The following is a 12,830-nucleotide window of genomic DNA, read 5'->3' as shown; positions in this document are numbered from 1 at the left end:
AACATGTTGCTTGAAAAATGTTCTTTGCTTCCACTCTCTTCGTCCTTACCTTCTAGTAGCGTAAGGAAATACTATAGACGAAAAATAGAATTGTTTGTAAATATAGGAGCCCGCAGAAGTCCAAGGGGTAGAATGCGATTCAAGGATATAAGGCGTGCCGTGATGTTGGGATAAGGACCATTTCTTTGAACTGAAGGTTGAGGTCAACAACCCCTTGCAGTCTTCGAGAGAAATCTGCAGGGTTGACAGAGGTATGAGCTAGATTTTGGTACCCTCATATTTATGTATCTCACCCGTGGTCTCCCACTCGTCATAAGACAGAGCATAATTTCCAGTAGTGCCACCTTTTCCACCTTTTGGTAAATCATGGGAATGGATAAATCATTCTTGTCTTCTGTCTTCTGTCTTCAGTCTTCAGTGCTGTAACGTAACTACGCCGTCCGTAGAATTGAGCTTCTTAGGCCTAAATATAGATTAAACTTCGGCGAGACCACAGAATCACGTGCTACACTGGGCTAACCAATGGTATTCCGTAGATTACACCAGTCACGTGCCAGTCCTTCCCGCAACTTTAGCATCGGGACTTCGAACTTCCACCTTCTACTGCACCTGATCTATCAACAGTTTCATGATCTTTGAGCATACAATGAAACGGAGATATGCTATAGAAAGGGATTGGTTAGTTATTTTTAGCTGTTCTGACTTCTTATATTTTTGCGATAAAAAGAATCCGAAATGATACCAGAAGCCTTGATGGTAGCAATACCATACAGTCTCCTATTACCAGACGTATATCAACCCCTTGCTTGCCGTTATGGTATGTACAGGATCCTGTATATATCTATGTGCTCATATTGAAGACTACCTTTGGAATGCAATGCCCTCCAGAGCTCACTGCCATCTTCCAGGTACTGCTAGATGTTTCTCTTAAAGATGCTATATGTATGAGACTACTGCTCGTTGCATAAGGCAACCTATACGTTGGATGTCTCTATTTGTACTTATTTGGTATATTTAACTACTCTATATCTTCTGAGATAGTTTTGTTAGATGGCAATGCGGGCTGCCATATAGCTCCCTCCTCACTGAGAATATCTTGGTGCAGGCTTTATAGAAGGATCAGGCTCTTACTAGCTGCAATCCGGGATAAACCGGACCTAGAAACGCAGAATGGTGTTGTTTATTTTGGTTGCTAGGTGATATCACTTTTTTCATACCAACTCCATCACCACCACCCATTCTATTAAACCTCATCCTCACAACAATAGCTTTGGTGGCTATTGTGGTTCTTTCTACCTTACACTGTCTAATTCGTGGCAATAGCTCTTATTGAACTATTCATGAGATTCGTCTCTTTTCATTTATTATAAAAAGCATGGTGCTTGGAAGTTCCTCTGGCTCACACCCACAACATAAACAAAGACCAAATATGGAGCATTCACAGCATCAACGCGATGGTACTGGAGATTTTCTTCCTGGATTAGGGCATCAGCAACGGCCTAATCCCTCTGCGCATACACATTCGTCAAGTTTACCTAACCTAGAATCGAACGGCCACCAGAATCATACCCTAGACGCCCAGGGTTGCCCGCCTTGTTGCTCTTCCAGGGACGCATTCAGGCAGTTGACGCGAGATATCTTGCATCTGACCGTCCAATCTACAAAGGAAGCTGGAATTCCAGTCAACTCGTTAGATCCAAAGAAGTACAGTCCATCGGAAGCCATGGAGGTTCCCCTCGCATATGACAGGTAGGAACGCATATCTACAGATTAAGCTATATTTGCTCTGATGCTGATAAATTATGCTAGTCACTCATCTTATAGCGGTGCTTCGGAATACCATGAAAGCAGTGGGCGTCAAAGCGTATGGCCTGGACCCCCTGAAAATGACTCGCGAATCCAAAGAGAGCCATCTCCGCCAAAGGCTTACTCCTATCCCGCGGATGCGAGTCAATACGGAAGACGCCTTCCCCAATCCAAGTCAGATGGTAATGTAAAATCATTTGACTACGGATACCGTGATAACTCGGACATGGCCAGCTACTTCCAGGGATGGGAAAGCCCAGCAAAGGTTCCTCCTGTAGAAAAGTGGGAAAACGGTGGACGTAGCCATGACCAAAATCATGACCAGAAGCATGATCAGAGACAGGGTCAGAGATATTATGAAGCAAACCGTGCGCCGCGTGCACGCGGCCGTTCCCGTTCCCCTACTAAACTCGAGGATTTGGATGAAGAATCCGCTCTAGATCTATACCCACAACAGAAACGCTCAAAATCTCCGCATAAGAAGCTATTCGGCGAAAATGGATGGTTAGGACGCTCACCAGACATCAACGATGTCCCCGCCGAAAAGAGGAAACCTGGTCTGAGAGCTCTCGGGGAGAAAATCAAACAGCGAGTTGAGGATATTGTGAGCACTTAGAATTTTTTTATCATCATGAATAATGGATCTAGCACTGACATTTTCTATAGACGGGATCTGGCTCTGCCCCTTTCCAACCTAAGATGTTGACTAGATCTACTTGTCCAATATCTCTTGATCCCCCAACTCAAGCAAAGCTTTACTCTGAAATGGAGCTAATGATCTGCGTTACGGCCAACCAGTTTCTCGTAAGCCAGTACCAGGCTGGCTACATGTCTGCCGAGTCCGTTAATAAGGTCACCAATTTCTGGGTGTCCAAGGGCAGACCGCCAGTCCTTCAATTTCAGTTCGACCAAGCCACGCAACGAGACTTGATCATCTACAACCTTCGAACTTTCAAGTTCCATGGCGAATGTGCATACAACACCGTTGTTTTGAACGCAACTCTGTACAACTGGAAGGCCATGGCGAAGGAGATGAGCATTCGCACATTTTGCTACCCCGACAGCGTTATTAGGAAACACATGCATGATACACATAAAATATTGGAGATGTTGGGAGGACCACTGGTGACATTTCTGGCTTTCCAGGAACTGCAGATGGGTGCACTTGCTGCTATGAAGAAAGCTCAGGAAAAGCACCTTAAGGAGGCTGAAGACAAACATGTAACGCAAGGGGCATTCCACCAGCCATCCTTTGGAAAACGCACGGTTTAAGGGAAAGGCAGAGTACGAAGTATGGGTCTCAGGTTTTATTGTTGAAAGGCCTTTTTTTTACGATCAGTTCTTTTCTAATGTTGCTGCCTTTTGGGTCGTGGTCTCAGCAGGGCAGCCCTTGGTGATTTGTTAAGCCCTTCAGGCAGCCTCCTTGTGTATAATTAGCAAAGTCTTACTTATCGTGCCAATAGGAATTAGCAAACAGACGAGATGATCCCTGCCATTAACTAAATAACCAGTTCTCTTGATAGTGATCAAAGATCCACATGGTTGAGCCTGGGCGCGTCACGTGAAGCTGCCATCCAACAACGTCATCGTCGAGTCAACGTTTAGGAAAATCCCAACCACCAGAAAAGAGACAACCTGGATTCTCCAACCTTCGTCCTTGGGAGTGAATCGGACTAGGGGGATAGCATTTCGTATCCCAGTATTATTATCCTTCAAGAAAAACCAGGCTACACCCAGATCTACTGCATGAATTCTGCTACCTATGGCTTTGTTCTTGACGTCCAGGATGCCAGAACCTCCCATGCCAGAAGGTGGAGCTGCTTCTGCTCTTATAATTCTTTGATTTATCCTGAATATATAAGTACCGGCCATTTCTTTGAATATCTTCAGCTATAGAAGTACCGAACAGAGCCATTTCGAAAGTCATGGCTGCTCCCACGCATACATACGGGCCAACATGCCTGCTCTACGAGGAAGAAGGCAACACCGTTATCAAGGGCAGCCCAGACGAAGTAATCCCTCCACCACCCACCGTGCGAGCCCAGTTTTTCTACCTATCATCGCTCCCAATCGATGACCCCTTGACACCAATCACAGCTCCAACCACCAACTCCAACACACAGCTGCCGACGAGACCGTTTTCAAGCCGAGACAGTATAGCTTTGGAAGAAGCTTGGCAGGCTCTGCGGGCTGATTTTGAGAGGGAAAACACAAGTGACTCCAGAGCCTCTGGTTCCCGGGAAAGCACTTTGAGACTTCGGGGAATACCTCCAGCTGTCGAACGAAGCCGGCGAGGGTCGGATGGAAAGCTTATCAAAAACAGCAAAACCCTCCCAACTTCCCGGTTACGGGGTGAGGGAAGAGAAAACCGGAGAAGCTCTCTGGGGGTTCGGGAAATATTTGTGGATGGCAGTGTTACTGCTGGGAAGGAATCAATTTCCAACGTACCAAAACCTAGAAACGCTGAATTACCCGACTTCGAAAAGTCAAAGCAACGACGAAGAACTCTTGGATCTTATGAAACTTGCGAAAAGCTACAGAAATGCCAGAGTTCTCCTGTTCAGCTTATTCCCGGAACACCTACGAGAAGTGGGACGCCGCTTCAGAACGGTGACGACGGGAGGATGCGAACCATGGCTGATACCAATGTCACTGGATCTCCATTCATTCGGGCGCCGGTTAGAGATCGATCGGATTCTGTAGCTAGCTCAGCTTGGGGCAACGAAGATATACTTGAACAAATGAGACGCCCTTTCAACGGAGACAACAATTCTACTACGCAATTGAAAGCAGCCCTAGAGCTAGACCATGAAGTCAAACCCAAACTTCGAGAGACACCTTCTCCAAAACCAGATTCCCGACCTTCGACCACTGGCTCGGAAGTTGTTGACGCAGGTGTAACGGTGACCGTAGGCGCAACACGCCTTCATCTCGTAGAATTGCCGAAACTACAGATGAAGCCCATTTACTGGAGCCCAGTGAACGATATCTCAAGTGTTATTAGAGCAACTTGGTTTTACAAGAATACTATGCTTCCTGTAGAAACGGATCTCGCGAATCATTTGGAAGACGGCTACATGGAACTGAAACCCTGGACACAAACGTGGCAAGATGAGCTCGATAGCTGCATAGAAAATGGCGCGGAGGCCGAGGAAAAAATTATATACAAGCTCTGGCCCGATGAGGTACCGAAGAAAGCAGACAAGGCCGGACGTGAATCACCTGCAATCATGTCCATTGGAAGCGCACACCTGTCACAGCATGCAACGCATCTTGATTTTAGTGTAAATAGAGCCGCTGGTGGTGTGGAAGGGCAGGTAGATACCGTACGGCAGTTCAAATCTTCCAGTGTCATATACGTCAATGCGAAGGAGGCACAAATCTTACGACCAAGTCTGTTACCATCAGTTGCACGCGGCCGTCGACCCCTAGCCTCTGTACGGAAGGGCAGACAAATTGGCATCCCGGTGGTACGAGGATTCAGCCCGCAACTATGGGATAAATTGCATCCGTCAAAGTTCGTTTCTACAAACGCAAGGAATTTCATGAAGATGCGTGAGATGGCTGCTAGCCCATCTGCTTCTCGCCGACAAATCTGTTATGCCTGTCAGATGGAGGATAAGAGGCAGGATGTGAGTGATCTTGTTTTGGTTATCCACGGCATTGGCCAAAAACTATCTGAACGAGTCGAGAGTTTCCATTTCACCCATGCAATCAATGCCTTTCGAAAAGACGTGAATGCAGAGCTGAGCAGCGATGCGGTATGGCCACATATGCGTCAAGGTCAAGAGAGCATAATGGTACTCCCAGTCAATTGGCGAACAACTCTATCTCTTGAAGGTGCGGAAGAAAGCATTTCGGCAGCCGAGGATCCTCATGCAAACAACTTTTCGTTGAAAGATATCACTCCAGACACAATTCCGGGAGTCCGAAATTTGATCAGCGATGTTATGCTTGACATCCCATACTATCTGTCTCATCATAAACAGAAAATGGTACATGCGGTGGTCAGAGAAGCAAATCGAATATATCGGCTTTGGTGCCAGAATAACCCTGGCTTCCAATCCCGTGGAAGAGTACACATAATTGCTCATTCCCTGGGAACGGTCATGGCAGTGGATATCCTTTCGCATCAACCGACTGTTCTTCCGTCCATTGATTTCGCCAGCACTGAAATCAGCGAGGCTATGTTCGAGTTTGATACCAAGAACCTATTCCTCTGCGGTAGTCCTGTAGGATTTTTCCTGCTTCTCAACAAGTCCGTCCTTCTTCCACGCAAGGGTCGGAACAAGCCTGGTATGGACCATGGTGAGGATGCAGGTCGCGGAATAGCTGGTCAAGCCGGAAAATACGGATGCCTTGCAGTCGATAATATATATAATATCCTAAACGATACGGATCCTATTGCGTACCGCTTGAATGCAGCGGTGGATGCTGATCTGGCAAACTCGCTCAAACCAAAGATTATACCTAGTTCGTCAACATCACTTTTGCAAAGCATTACGAGTGTTTCCGCTGGGGCACAACATATACCACCGGTGCAACAGTTGGTAGTACCGCTCACGGCGCCGCAGCTACAATATCCAAGCTCCCTTCAAATATCGAGCTGGAGACTCATGATTTCACCCGCGAGGAAATCGCCGAAACACGCATGGCTCTTTTGAACGACAATGGACAAATAGATTTCTACCTCAATGTTGGCGGCGGGCCTTTGAATATTCAATATCTCAACATGCTCAGTGCACATAGCAGTTACTGGACACTGCAAGATTTTGTACGATTTATCGTTGTGGAAATAGGAAGAGTTCCTGGCAGAGACGGGGCATTATTGGCGCTTAGAGCGGAGAAGAAAAAGGGTTGGAAAACGGCGAAATGATGATATTGTTATCAGGATATGCTGCAAGCTTATGGTAATGGTCACTGGAAACGAAAATAAGATTGGTGTCTACCGATGCTTTCTTGGACGAAGGTCGTGAAAAACGTTTCCTAGGTTCTACAATGTTTGGCATCTTCTGCATTGTATATATAGATAATATTGGATATAATAATATTTGATTTCGGCTCTGTTACTTAGTTAATATAAATCATCAATCATCAAACCAAAGGTCCCATCATTAGTGCCTCGACTAACTGTCCCTTTTCAATCGAGCCAGAGCCAGGTTCAAGAACCAACAATGCGTTAGCCTTAGCCATGCTCCCAACCCTTGAGCTTCGCTGGCCTACACCGGTAATACCAGTGCTTGTAGCCAGTAGCCGGCCATCTTCCTCAGATGAGCCCACAACAGCACGATGATACTCAGTACGTTTGGGGTCTTTAGGAATAGAGTGTGTCAACGAAGCCTTGATAACTGGAAGTCCTCTCTGGGCCAACCCCATAGTCTTATGCAGTGACGGCAGTACGAACAGGTTAAGCGTAACCAAAGCCGAAGCAGGGTTGCCAGGAAGAGAGAAGATAACCCTTTTCTCTCTCTGGTTCGAATCAGGGGAGCTAGGTTTAAACGGTAGGGTTGCAAAAGTAGTTGGTTTGCCTGGCTTCATCGACACTCGCCCAAAGTGTATGGTGCCTCCTAGCTGTCGTTCAATGGTGGGTTTCAGCAAGTCCAGTTCGCCCATTGAAACACCGCCGGTGGTTATGATCACGTCTACACCCGAAGGGTTAGAGGGTGATGCGCCGCGTAGGGCATCACGGAGGAGCTCTTCCAGGTGACCGGATGTATCCTTTGCAATACCAAGGTCGACGGTTGGGAAACCCCATGAAGTCAAGCATGAGATTAGAGAAGGGCGATTTGAGTCTCTGATTTGGCCGCCTGTAAGCTTGATGGGGTCAGAGTGTTCGACCAGCTCATCTCCGGTACTAAGGACACCAATGCATGGCTTCTTGTAAACCTTCACTGTCTTGGTGCCGGTAGAAGCCAGTAGGCCGATTTCCCCTCCTACATCGGTAATGAGGTCTCCCTTTTGCAGGATTCTGGAGCCGAGCTTGACATCGCTTCCTGGCTCGCGGATGTTCTCTCCTACTTTAATATCTGCAGTTAGGATCTCAACGATGGCTTCTTCCTTACCGTCGGGGGTGGTTGATACCAGAACTGTGTCTTCTACCATGGCGACGGCATTAGCGTTTTCTGGGAGCGGTGCCCCGGTCGTGATACGAGCGATGTTCCCGGGCGTCAATGGGGGAGGCATAGAGGCGGCTTGTGCATGGGAGACGGATGCAACTGGGAACTGGCCCTTTGTACTAACACCTTCACCGGGAGAAGTAGGGGCAATGACGGCGTATCCGTCGACAATGCTGGCTCGATAGGCAGGGACAGCTTCGGAGGCAAAGACATCTTCGGCTATAACTGAGCCAACAAGCGAGATGTCCACTGGCACCTCGATGACGGTAGGATCGGGTGTATGCTCTGATATCAACTTGAGAGCCTCGTCCACGGAGATCATGGGGTATGGGGAGGTACGGTATCGTCTAGTTGGGCCAGTAGCCGGATCATTGGAGCTTGGTCTCTCTGCTGCGGTCGTATGTGCTTTGGGTATAGCATGTCCGTGTCCGTGGCCATGATGGGGACAGTGGTGATGGCCTCCGTCAGGCTTTGACGACACTGCTGTATGGCTGGCTATTCCGGCTTCTTTCTCTAGCTTCTGAATACCGCCCGCATGCAGAGTCCTTGAATCAGCGCCTGCTGCCTGGGCACATGCATGGGGTAGTATTTTGATAACTGCTTCCACGCATTCTTTTGCACCTTTGGGAGATCCGGGGACAGTAATGATGATTGATTTGTGTCGTACCCCTGCAACAGGTCTTGACATCATAGCAACTATACATTGTTAGGTATGCTTATCGCCATGTATTGGAGGGTAAGTTAAATAATGGCTTACATGGTGTTATCTCCAATGAAGTAGATAGTATCGCATGCCTATAACCGCAGTCAGAACCAGTCAATTTGATACATCCAGAAGCCCACCTACACAATCCCTGGAGCATGTCGATGAATCAAAGGCAGAACGGCCTATACACGAGTCAGACTGCATCTATCTTCCTCATAGTACTTGGTTCTATAGAAGTCTGGAGAGCAACCCACCTCGGGCGTATTGTCCCTGACCGCAAAGCCCGTCCCACCAGAGGTGATGATGAGATTGAAGTGATCGTCGCCATCAGACCAGCGAGAGATATGCCGTTGAATCTCAAGTATGCTATCAGGAACGATGGCGATGGTCGGCTTCTCCCATCTGTCGTGCTGGCTGAAGACGTCCGTCAGGATGCCGCCTACAGTGTCAGTGGAAGGGTCCCGGGCAGCAGTGTCCGAGACGATGAGGATAGCTGCTCTGAACCGCTGATCTGACATTTCAAGATGTAGTATTGTATATATAGATAGAGTCTGTTCTTTGGTCTTCTGTATGGCGTGAGTCGAGGTTCGTCTGTTCCTCCGCAGTTCTCCAGGTGTTTTGTTTAGCCTAACTACATAACTAGCAAGGATGTTGTCGCTATTAACTACTTAACCAATAACTCTCGACAAGCATAACGAAAGCATCAAGAGGATTGAATATTGTCTTCAAGAGAGATGTATTGGCTAAATATTCGAAATACAAGGGCTAACCTATTATTTTACATCCACACCCGTCAGGCCCTCGGGTCAGCAACGAGGAAGAGAAGACGAATTCTGCTTTCCCGACTGCCGCCAGGGCCTGTTGACTGACCGAATGCACTCTATGTATGCGAAGGAATTAATATAAAAGAAAAGGGAGGAAGGATACCGAACGCCCATGCCGCGGTGAAAAAGGCATACTTTCAATATAAAGAGGAACACGAGATCAACGAAACAGTCACGAGAAGGTGGGAGAAATGGGTGGGAGCATTTATGCATGAAGGCCCCGGGAGGTAGTAGATGGGGGGTGTGGTATATTTTATCATTAACCAAAATCACAACACGATCGGGCCATTGTATAGCGTTCACTTGAATTCGTTCGCCTTTCCGGCAACAAGGAGGCCGAGGATAAGGCCGAAAAGACCGAGGATAGAGCTGAAGATTTCGATGACGAGGATCTTGACAAATCTGGAGGCAGTTAGTATAGAGACTGCGAGTAGTGGTGGGAGGGCTGGGCGACGTACAAGCTGGAATCAGCAGCATCGGCCAAGGCAGCACTGCTTCCGTTGATACCGACTGCAATGCCGCAGATGAGATTGCACGATCCGACGATGAGGCCGCCCCAGAAGAGAGCGTAGCCGGTGTAGAGGTTGCTGCCTGAGTAGAGGCTCTCTTCGGACACGTACGAGAGCTTGGAGGAGAAGACGATGGACATGATGACGCCGTAGATGGCGACGACCTCGCAGAAGATGATGGAGATCAAGTTCTTGGTCCGTATTCTGGGAGCTCTGACACCGCCGCCGATGATAGAGGAACCGGTGACGAAGATACCCCTGTATGATAAGTTGTTTAGAATGGCTGAAGCAGGAGAGTGTTGGGGAGAGAGGTATTGCTGACCATGCTGCGCCGACGACCGATAGACCGACACACAGTCCAATGCCTATGTTTGCGAAGGCGTACGGGGAGACAGTTTCGAGGAAGAGGCCGACCTGAGGAGCTGTCAGTATCGTACGCTGCTGGGTAAATAAACGACGCCCGGGTCAAGAACTCACGTTGAATGCTTCACCCTCGCCATTGAAGAGCATGTCTATAAGCACGAGTCAGCCATATCTGGTCTTCAGCTATGCCTCCGCAGCTGTAGCTAGAGGCAGGAGGAGTAACTAGACGTACACAGGCCGACAACTGTCAGGGCGACGGTCAAGCCGCCCAGGCCGTGGTAGTAGCTGTAGCCCATCCTTGCGCCTCTCGAGCGATGCAGCAGGACGTCGACGCACGAAGAAACGGGGCAGAGAACAGCAGCGGTCGAGAAGGTCGGGATGCGAGTTTGCCTGCCTGCCTGCTGCTTGCTGGCTTGCTTGTCTGCTGTGCTGGTGCTGGTGTTGATGTTGCGTTTCTCTTTGATGCTGCAGCGAGAGCGACGAGGAAAGTCGACGGAGCCCTTGCGGCGTCGTGATTGGGCGGGCGGCCGCGCGGGTAACTTAAGTCCAGTGGCCGCGCAGGACTTTTTGCATGCTCGAAAGGACGAGAAGAAAAGAAGAAGAAGAAGAAGAAGAAGCAGAGATCTACTACTTTTCTTTCTGCTGCTACGGGGGGTTTCTTTTTGTTGTTTAGGATCCCTTTGATGCTGCTGGCTGCGAGGTTCCAACTACGACTGCGTGTTTGCTTGGTGGACAGTCGAGTAACCTCGTTAGCTGGACTATAAATTTATCTGAAGACTCCCTACCTGCCCCCTTTTGGTACGCACGCCGGAACGACGAGACACGATGGCCTCCCAGTCGCAGGTCGGGTCGTATTCGAACCCGCTGAAGAAGTTCAAGTGAGTCTGCGGTGGTCTGCGGTGGTTTTTTTTGGTGCGGGATGGAAGCTGACTTGAGGGTGCAGGCTGGTCTTTCTCGGTGAACAGAGTGGTACGCAGACGGGCAGAGACAGATGATGCACTACAAACTACAAGGCAGGCCACAAGCTGACGGAGAGACAGTTGGAAAGACCTCGCTGATCACCCGGTTCATGTACGATTCGTTCGACAACACGTACCAGGCCACTATAGGGATTGATTTCCTCTCCAAGGTGCGATATCCTGCTGCCTCGACAATACTACGAGAGAGAAAGAACCTACGAAAGATGGAGAGACTGACGGGAACAGACAATGTATCTAGAAGACCGGACGGTGCGTCTGCAGCTATGGGACACGGCAGGCCAGGAACGGTTCCGCTCCCTGATACCGTCGTATATCCAGAACTCGAACGTGGCGGTAGTGGTATACGACATCTCGAACGCAAAGTCATTCCAGAACACGCGCAAATGGGTAGACGATGTGCGTGACGAGCGAGGGAACGACGTCATCATCGCGCTGGTCGGTAACAAGACGGATCTCAACGACAAGCGGGAGGTCACGACGGAGCAGGGCGAGGAGGAGGCGAAGAAGAACGGGCTGATGTTCATCGAGACGAGTGCGAAGCTGGGGCATAACGTGAAGAACCTGTTTAAAAAGATAGCCCAGGCGCTGCCGGGCATGGAGGGGGAGACTCCCAACAGCGACAACCAGAGTATGTTGTCTTCCCTGTCTGATGGAATGTTATCTGTTAATAGACGGTTATACTGACTGCTGCAGTGATCGATGTGAGCATCAACCCGACGAAGCCGGTGAGCAACGACGCCTGTGCCTGCTAGCATTCCACCTTCACGAACCTCTATGGCCTCCCTTTCGACTTCTACGGGGGTAATCATATACTCCCTATCCAATGTCTCTACATACCCACCGTGTCTCCGCCCTGCATACAAAACATCCAGCCTACACTGAGCCTGTAACACTGCTCCCACGCTGCGCCGACCTGCATCCATCATCCGTCATCCAACACTGCTGCCAGTGCCCTTTCTTGCCTGCATCTTAGTATCTACATAGCTATCTCTTAATATTCCATGCCATGCCATGCACCAGCCAGTCTATAAATAATACAGCTATCAACGCCTCGCATCCACACAAGCCCGTATCCCGCTCCGGCATAACTCTGTGCCTCTGCATAAAAAAACAGTACCACTATCAGTATCACTATCGCCGTCGCCGTGCCCTGTACCTACACATATGTGACTAGCGAGCGACCTTGGGCATCAAACCCCGGCGGATCGCCACTTGGCAGCTCACAATCGGACAAGTAGAATCAGCGCTGGGATCCTTCGCTAATAAAATCAATTATTGCAGTCATATTAATACCATTAATTAAACAATATTAAACCTATCGGCTCGGTCGAAAAGTTCGCTCCCGTCCCATCGTTCCTCGGGCTGCCGGAGGATTTCCTGCTGCTGCTCCATAGTTTTCCTCGCTCCACCAGCTTGACGTCGAATTCCATCCCCATCCCCATCTTCATCTTCATCTTCCTTCATTCTTTCTCATCTTCTTCCTCTTCATCTGTCTCTCTGTCCTGCCTGCTGAAAAATCGCCCCTT

At 48.9% G+C, this 12,830-nt stretch overlaps 8 protein-coding genes across 8 annotated transcripts; 5 read left to right on the top strand and 3 right to left on the bottom strand.

Moving 5' to 3' along the window:
* Positions 1 to 1,375: 1,375 nt before the first annotated feature.
* Positions 1,376 to 3,078, top strand: ARB_06297 (uncharacterized protein; the record flags this gene model as incomplete). The annotated part of the gene is made up of 3 exons (XM_003015128.1): positions 1,376 to 1,749; positions 1,825 to 2,410; positions 2,473 to 3,078. The coding sequence occupies 3 exons, from the start codon at positions 1,376 to 1,378 to the stop codon at positions 3,076 to 3,078; spliced, it is 1,566 nt and encodes a 521-aa protein (XP_003015174.1).
* Positions 3,079 to 3,731: 653 nt separating this feature from the next.
* ARB_06296 (uncharacterized protein) lies at positions 3,732 to 6,682 on the top strand (the record flags this gene model as incomplete). Its single annotated transcript, XM_003015127.1, has 3 exons — positions 3,732 to 6,114; positions 6,139 to 6,279; positions 6,354 to 6,682. 3 exons carry the CDS (start codon positions 3,732 to 3,734, stop codon positions 6,680 to 6,682), a joined length of 2,853 nt encoding a protein of 950 aa, XP_003015173.1.
* Positions 6,683 to 6,900: 218 nt separating this feature from the next.
* Positions 6,901 to 8,610, bottom strand: ARB_06295 (molybdenum cofactor biosynthesis protein (MoeA), putative; the record flags this gene model as incomplete). The annotated part of the gene is made up of 1 exon (XM_003015126.1): positions 6,901 to 8,610. The coding sequence occupies one exon, from the start codon at positions 8,608 to 8,610 to the stop codon at positions 6,901 to 6,903; it is 1,710 nt and encodes a 569-aa protein (XP_003015172.1).
* A 173-nt stretch (positions 8,611 to 8,783) lies between these two features.
* Positions 8,784 to 9,143, top strand: ARB_06294 (uncharacterized protein; the record flags this gene model as incomplete). Its single annotated transcript, XM_003015125.1, has 1 exon — positions 8,784 to 9,143. One exon carries the CDS (start codon positions 8,784 to 8,786, stop codon positions 9,141 to 9,143), a length of 360 nt encoding a protein of 119 aa, XP_003015171.1.
* A 608-nt stretch (positions 9,144 to 9,751) lies between these two features.
* On the bottom strand, positions 9,752 to 10,471 carry ARB_06293 (uncharacterized protein; the record flags this gene model as incomplete). Its single annotated transcript, XM_003015124.1, has 3 exons — positions 9,752 to 9,854; positions 9,911 to 10,278; positions 10,439 to 10,471. The coding sequence occupies 3 exons, from the start codon at positions 10,469 to 10,471 to the stop codon at positions 9,752 to 9,754; spliced, it is 504 nt and encodes a 167-aa protein (XP_003015170.1).
* A 167-nt stretch (positions 10,472 to 10,638) lies between these two features.
* ARB_06292 (uncharacterized protein) lies at positions 10,639 to 11,088 on the top strand (the record flags this gene model as incomplete). The annotated part of the gene is made up of 2 exons (XM_003015123.1): positions 10,639 to 10,835; positions 10,875 to 11,088. 2 exons carry the CDS (start codon positions 10,639 to 10,641, stop codon positions 11,086 to 11,088), a joined length of 411 nt encoding a protein of 136 aa, XP_003015169.1.
* Positions 11,089 to 11,318: 230 nt separating this feature from the next.
* Positions 11,319 to 11,988, top strand: ARB_06291 (uncharacterized protein; the record flags this gene model as incomplete). Its single annotated transcript, XM_003015122.1, has 2 exons — positions 11,319 to 11,553; positions 11,696 to 11,988. The coding sequence occupies 2 exons, from the start codon at positions 11,319 to 11,321 to the stop codon at positions 11,986 to 11,988; spliced, it is 528 nt and encodes a 175-aa protein (XP_003015168.1).
* A 615-nt stretch (positions 11,989 to 12,603) lies between these two features.
* On the bottom strand, positions 12,604 to 12,768 carry ARB_06290 (uncharacterized protein; the record flags this gene model as incomplete). The annotated part of the gene is made up of 1 exon (XM_003015121.1): positions 12,604 to 12,768. One exon carries the CDS (start codon positions 12,766 to 12,768, stop codon positions 12,604 to 12,606), a length of 165 nt encoding a protein of 54 aa, XP_003015167.1.
* Positions 12,769 to 12,830: the final 62 nt, after the last annotated feature.

Source organism: Trichophyton benhamiae (genome assembly GCF_000151125.1).
Source record: "Trichophyton benhamiae CBS 112371 chromosome Unknown contig01535.1, whole genome shotgun sequence".
In the NCBI taxonomy this organism is placed as follows: domain Eukaryota; kingdom Fungi; phylum Ascomycota; class Eurotiomycetes; order Onygenales; family Arthrodermataceae; genus Trichophyton; species Trichophyton benhamiae.
This window is presented reverse-complemented; position numbering and strand designations above follow the sequence as displayed.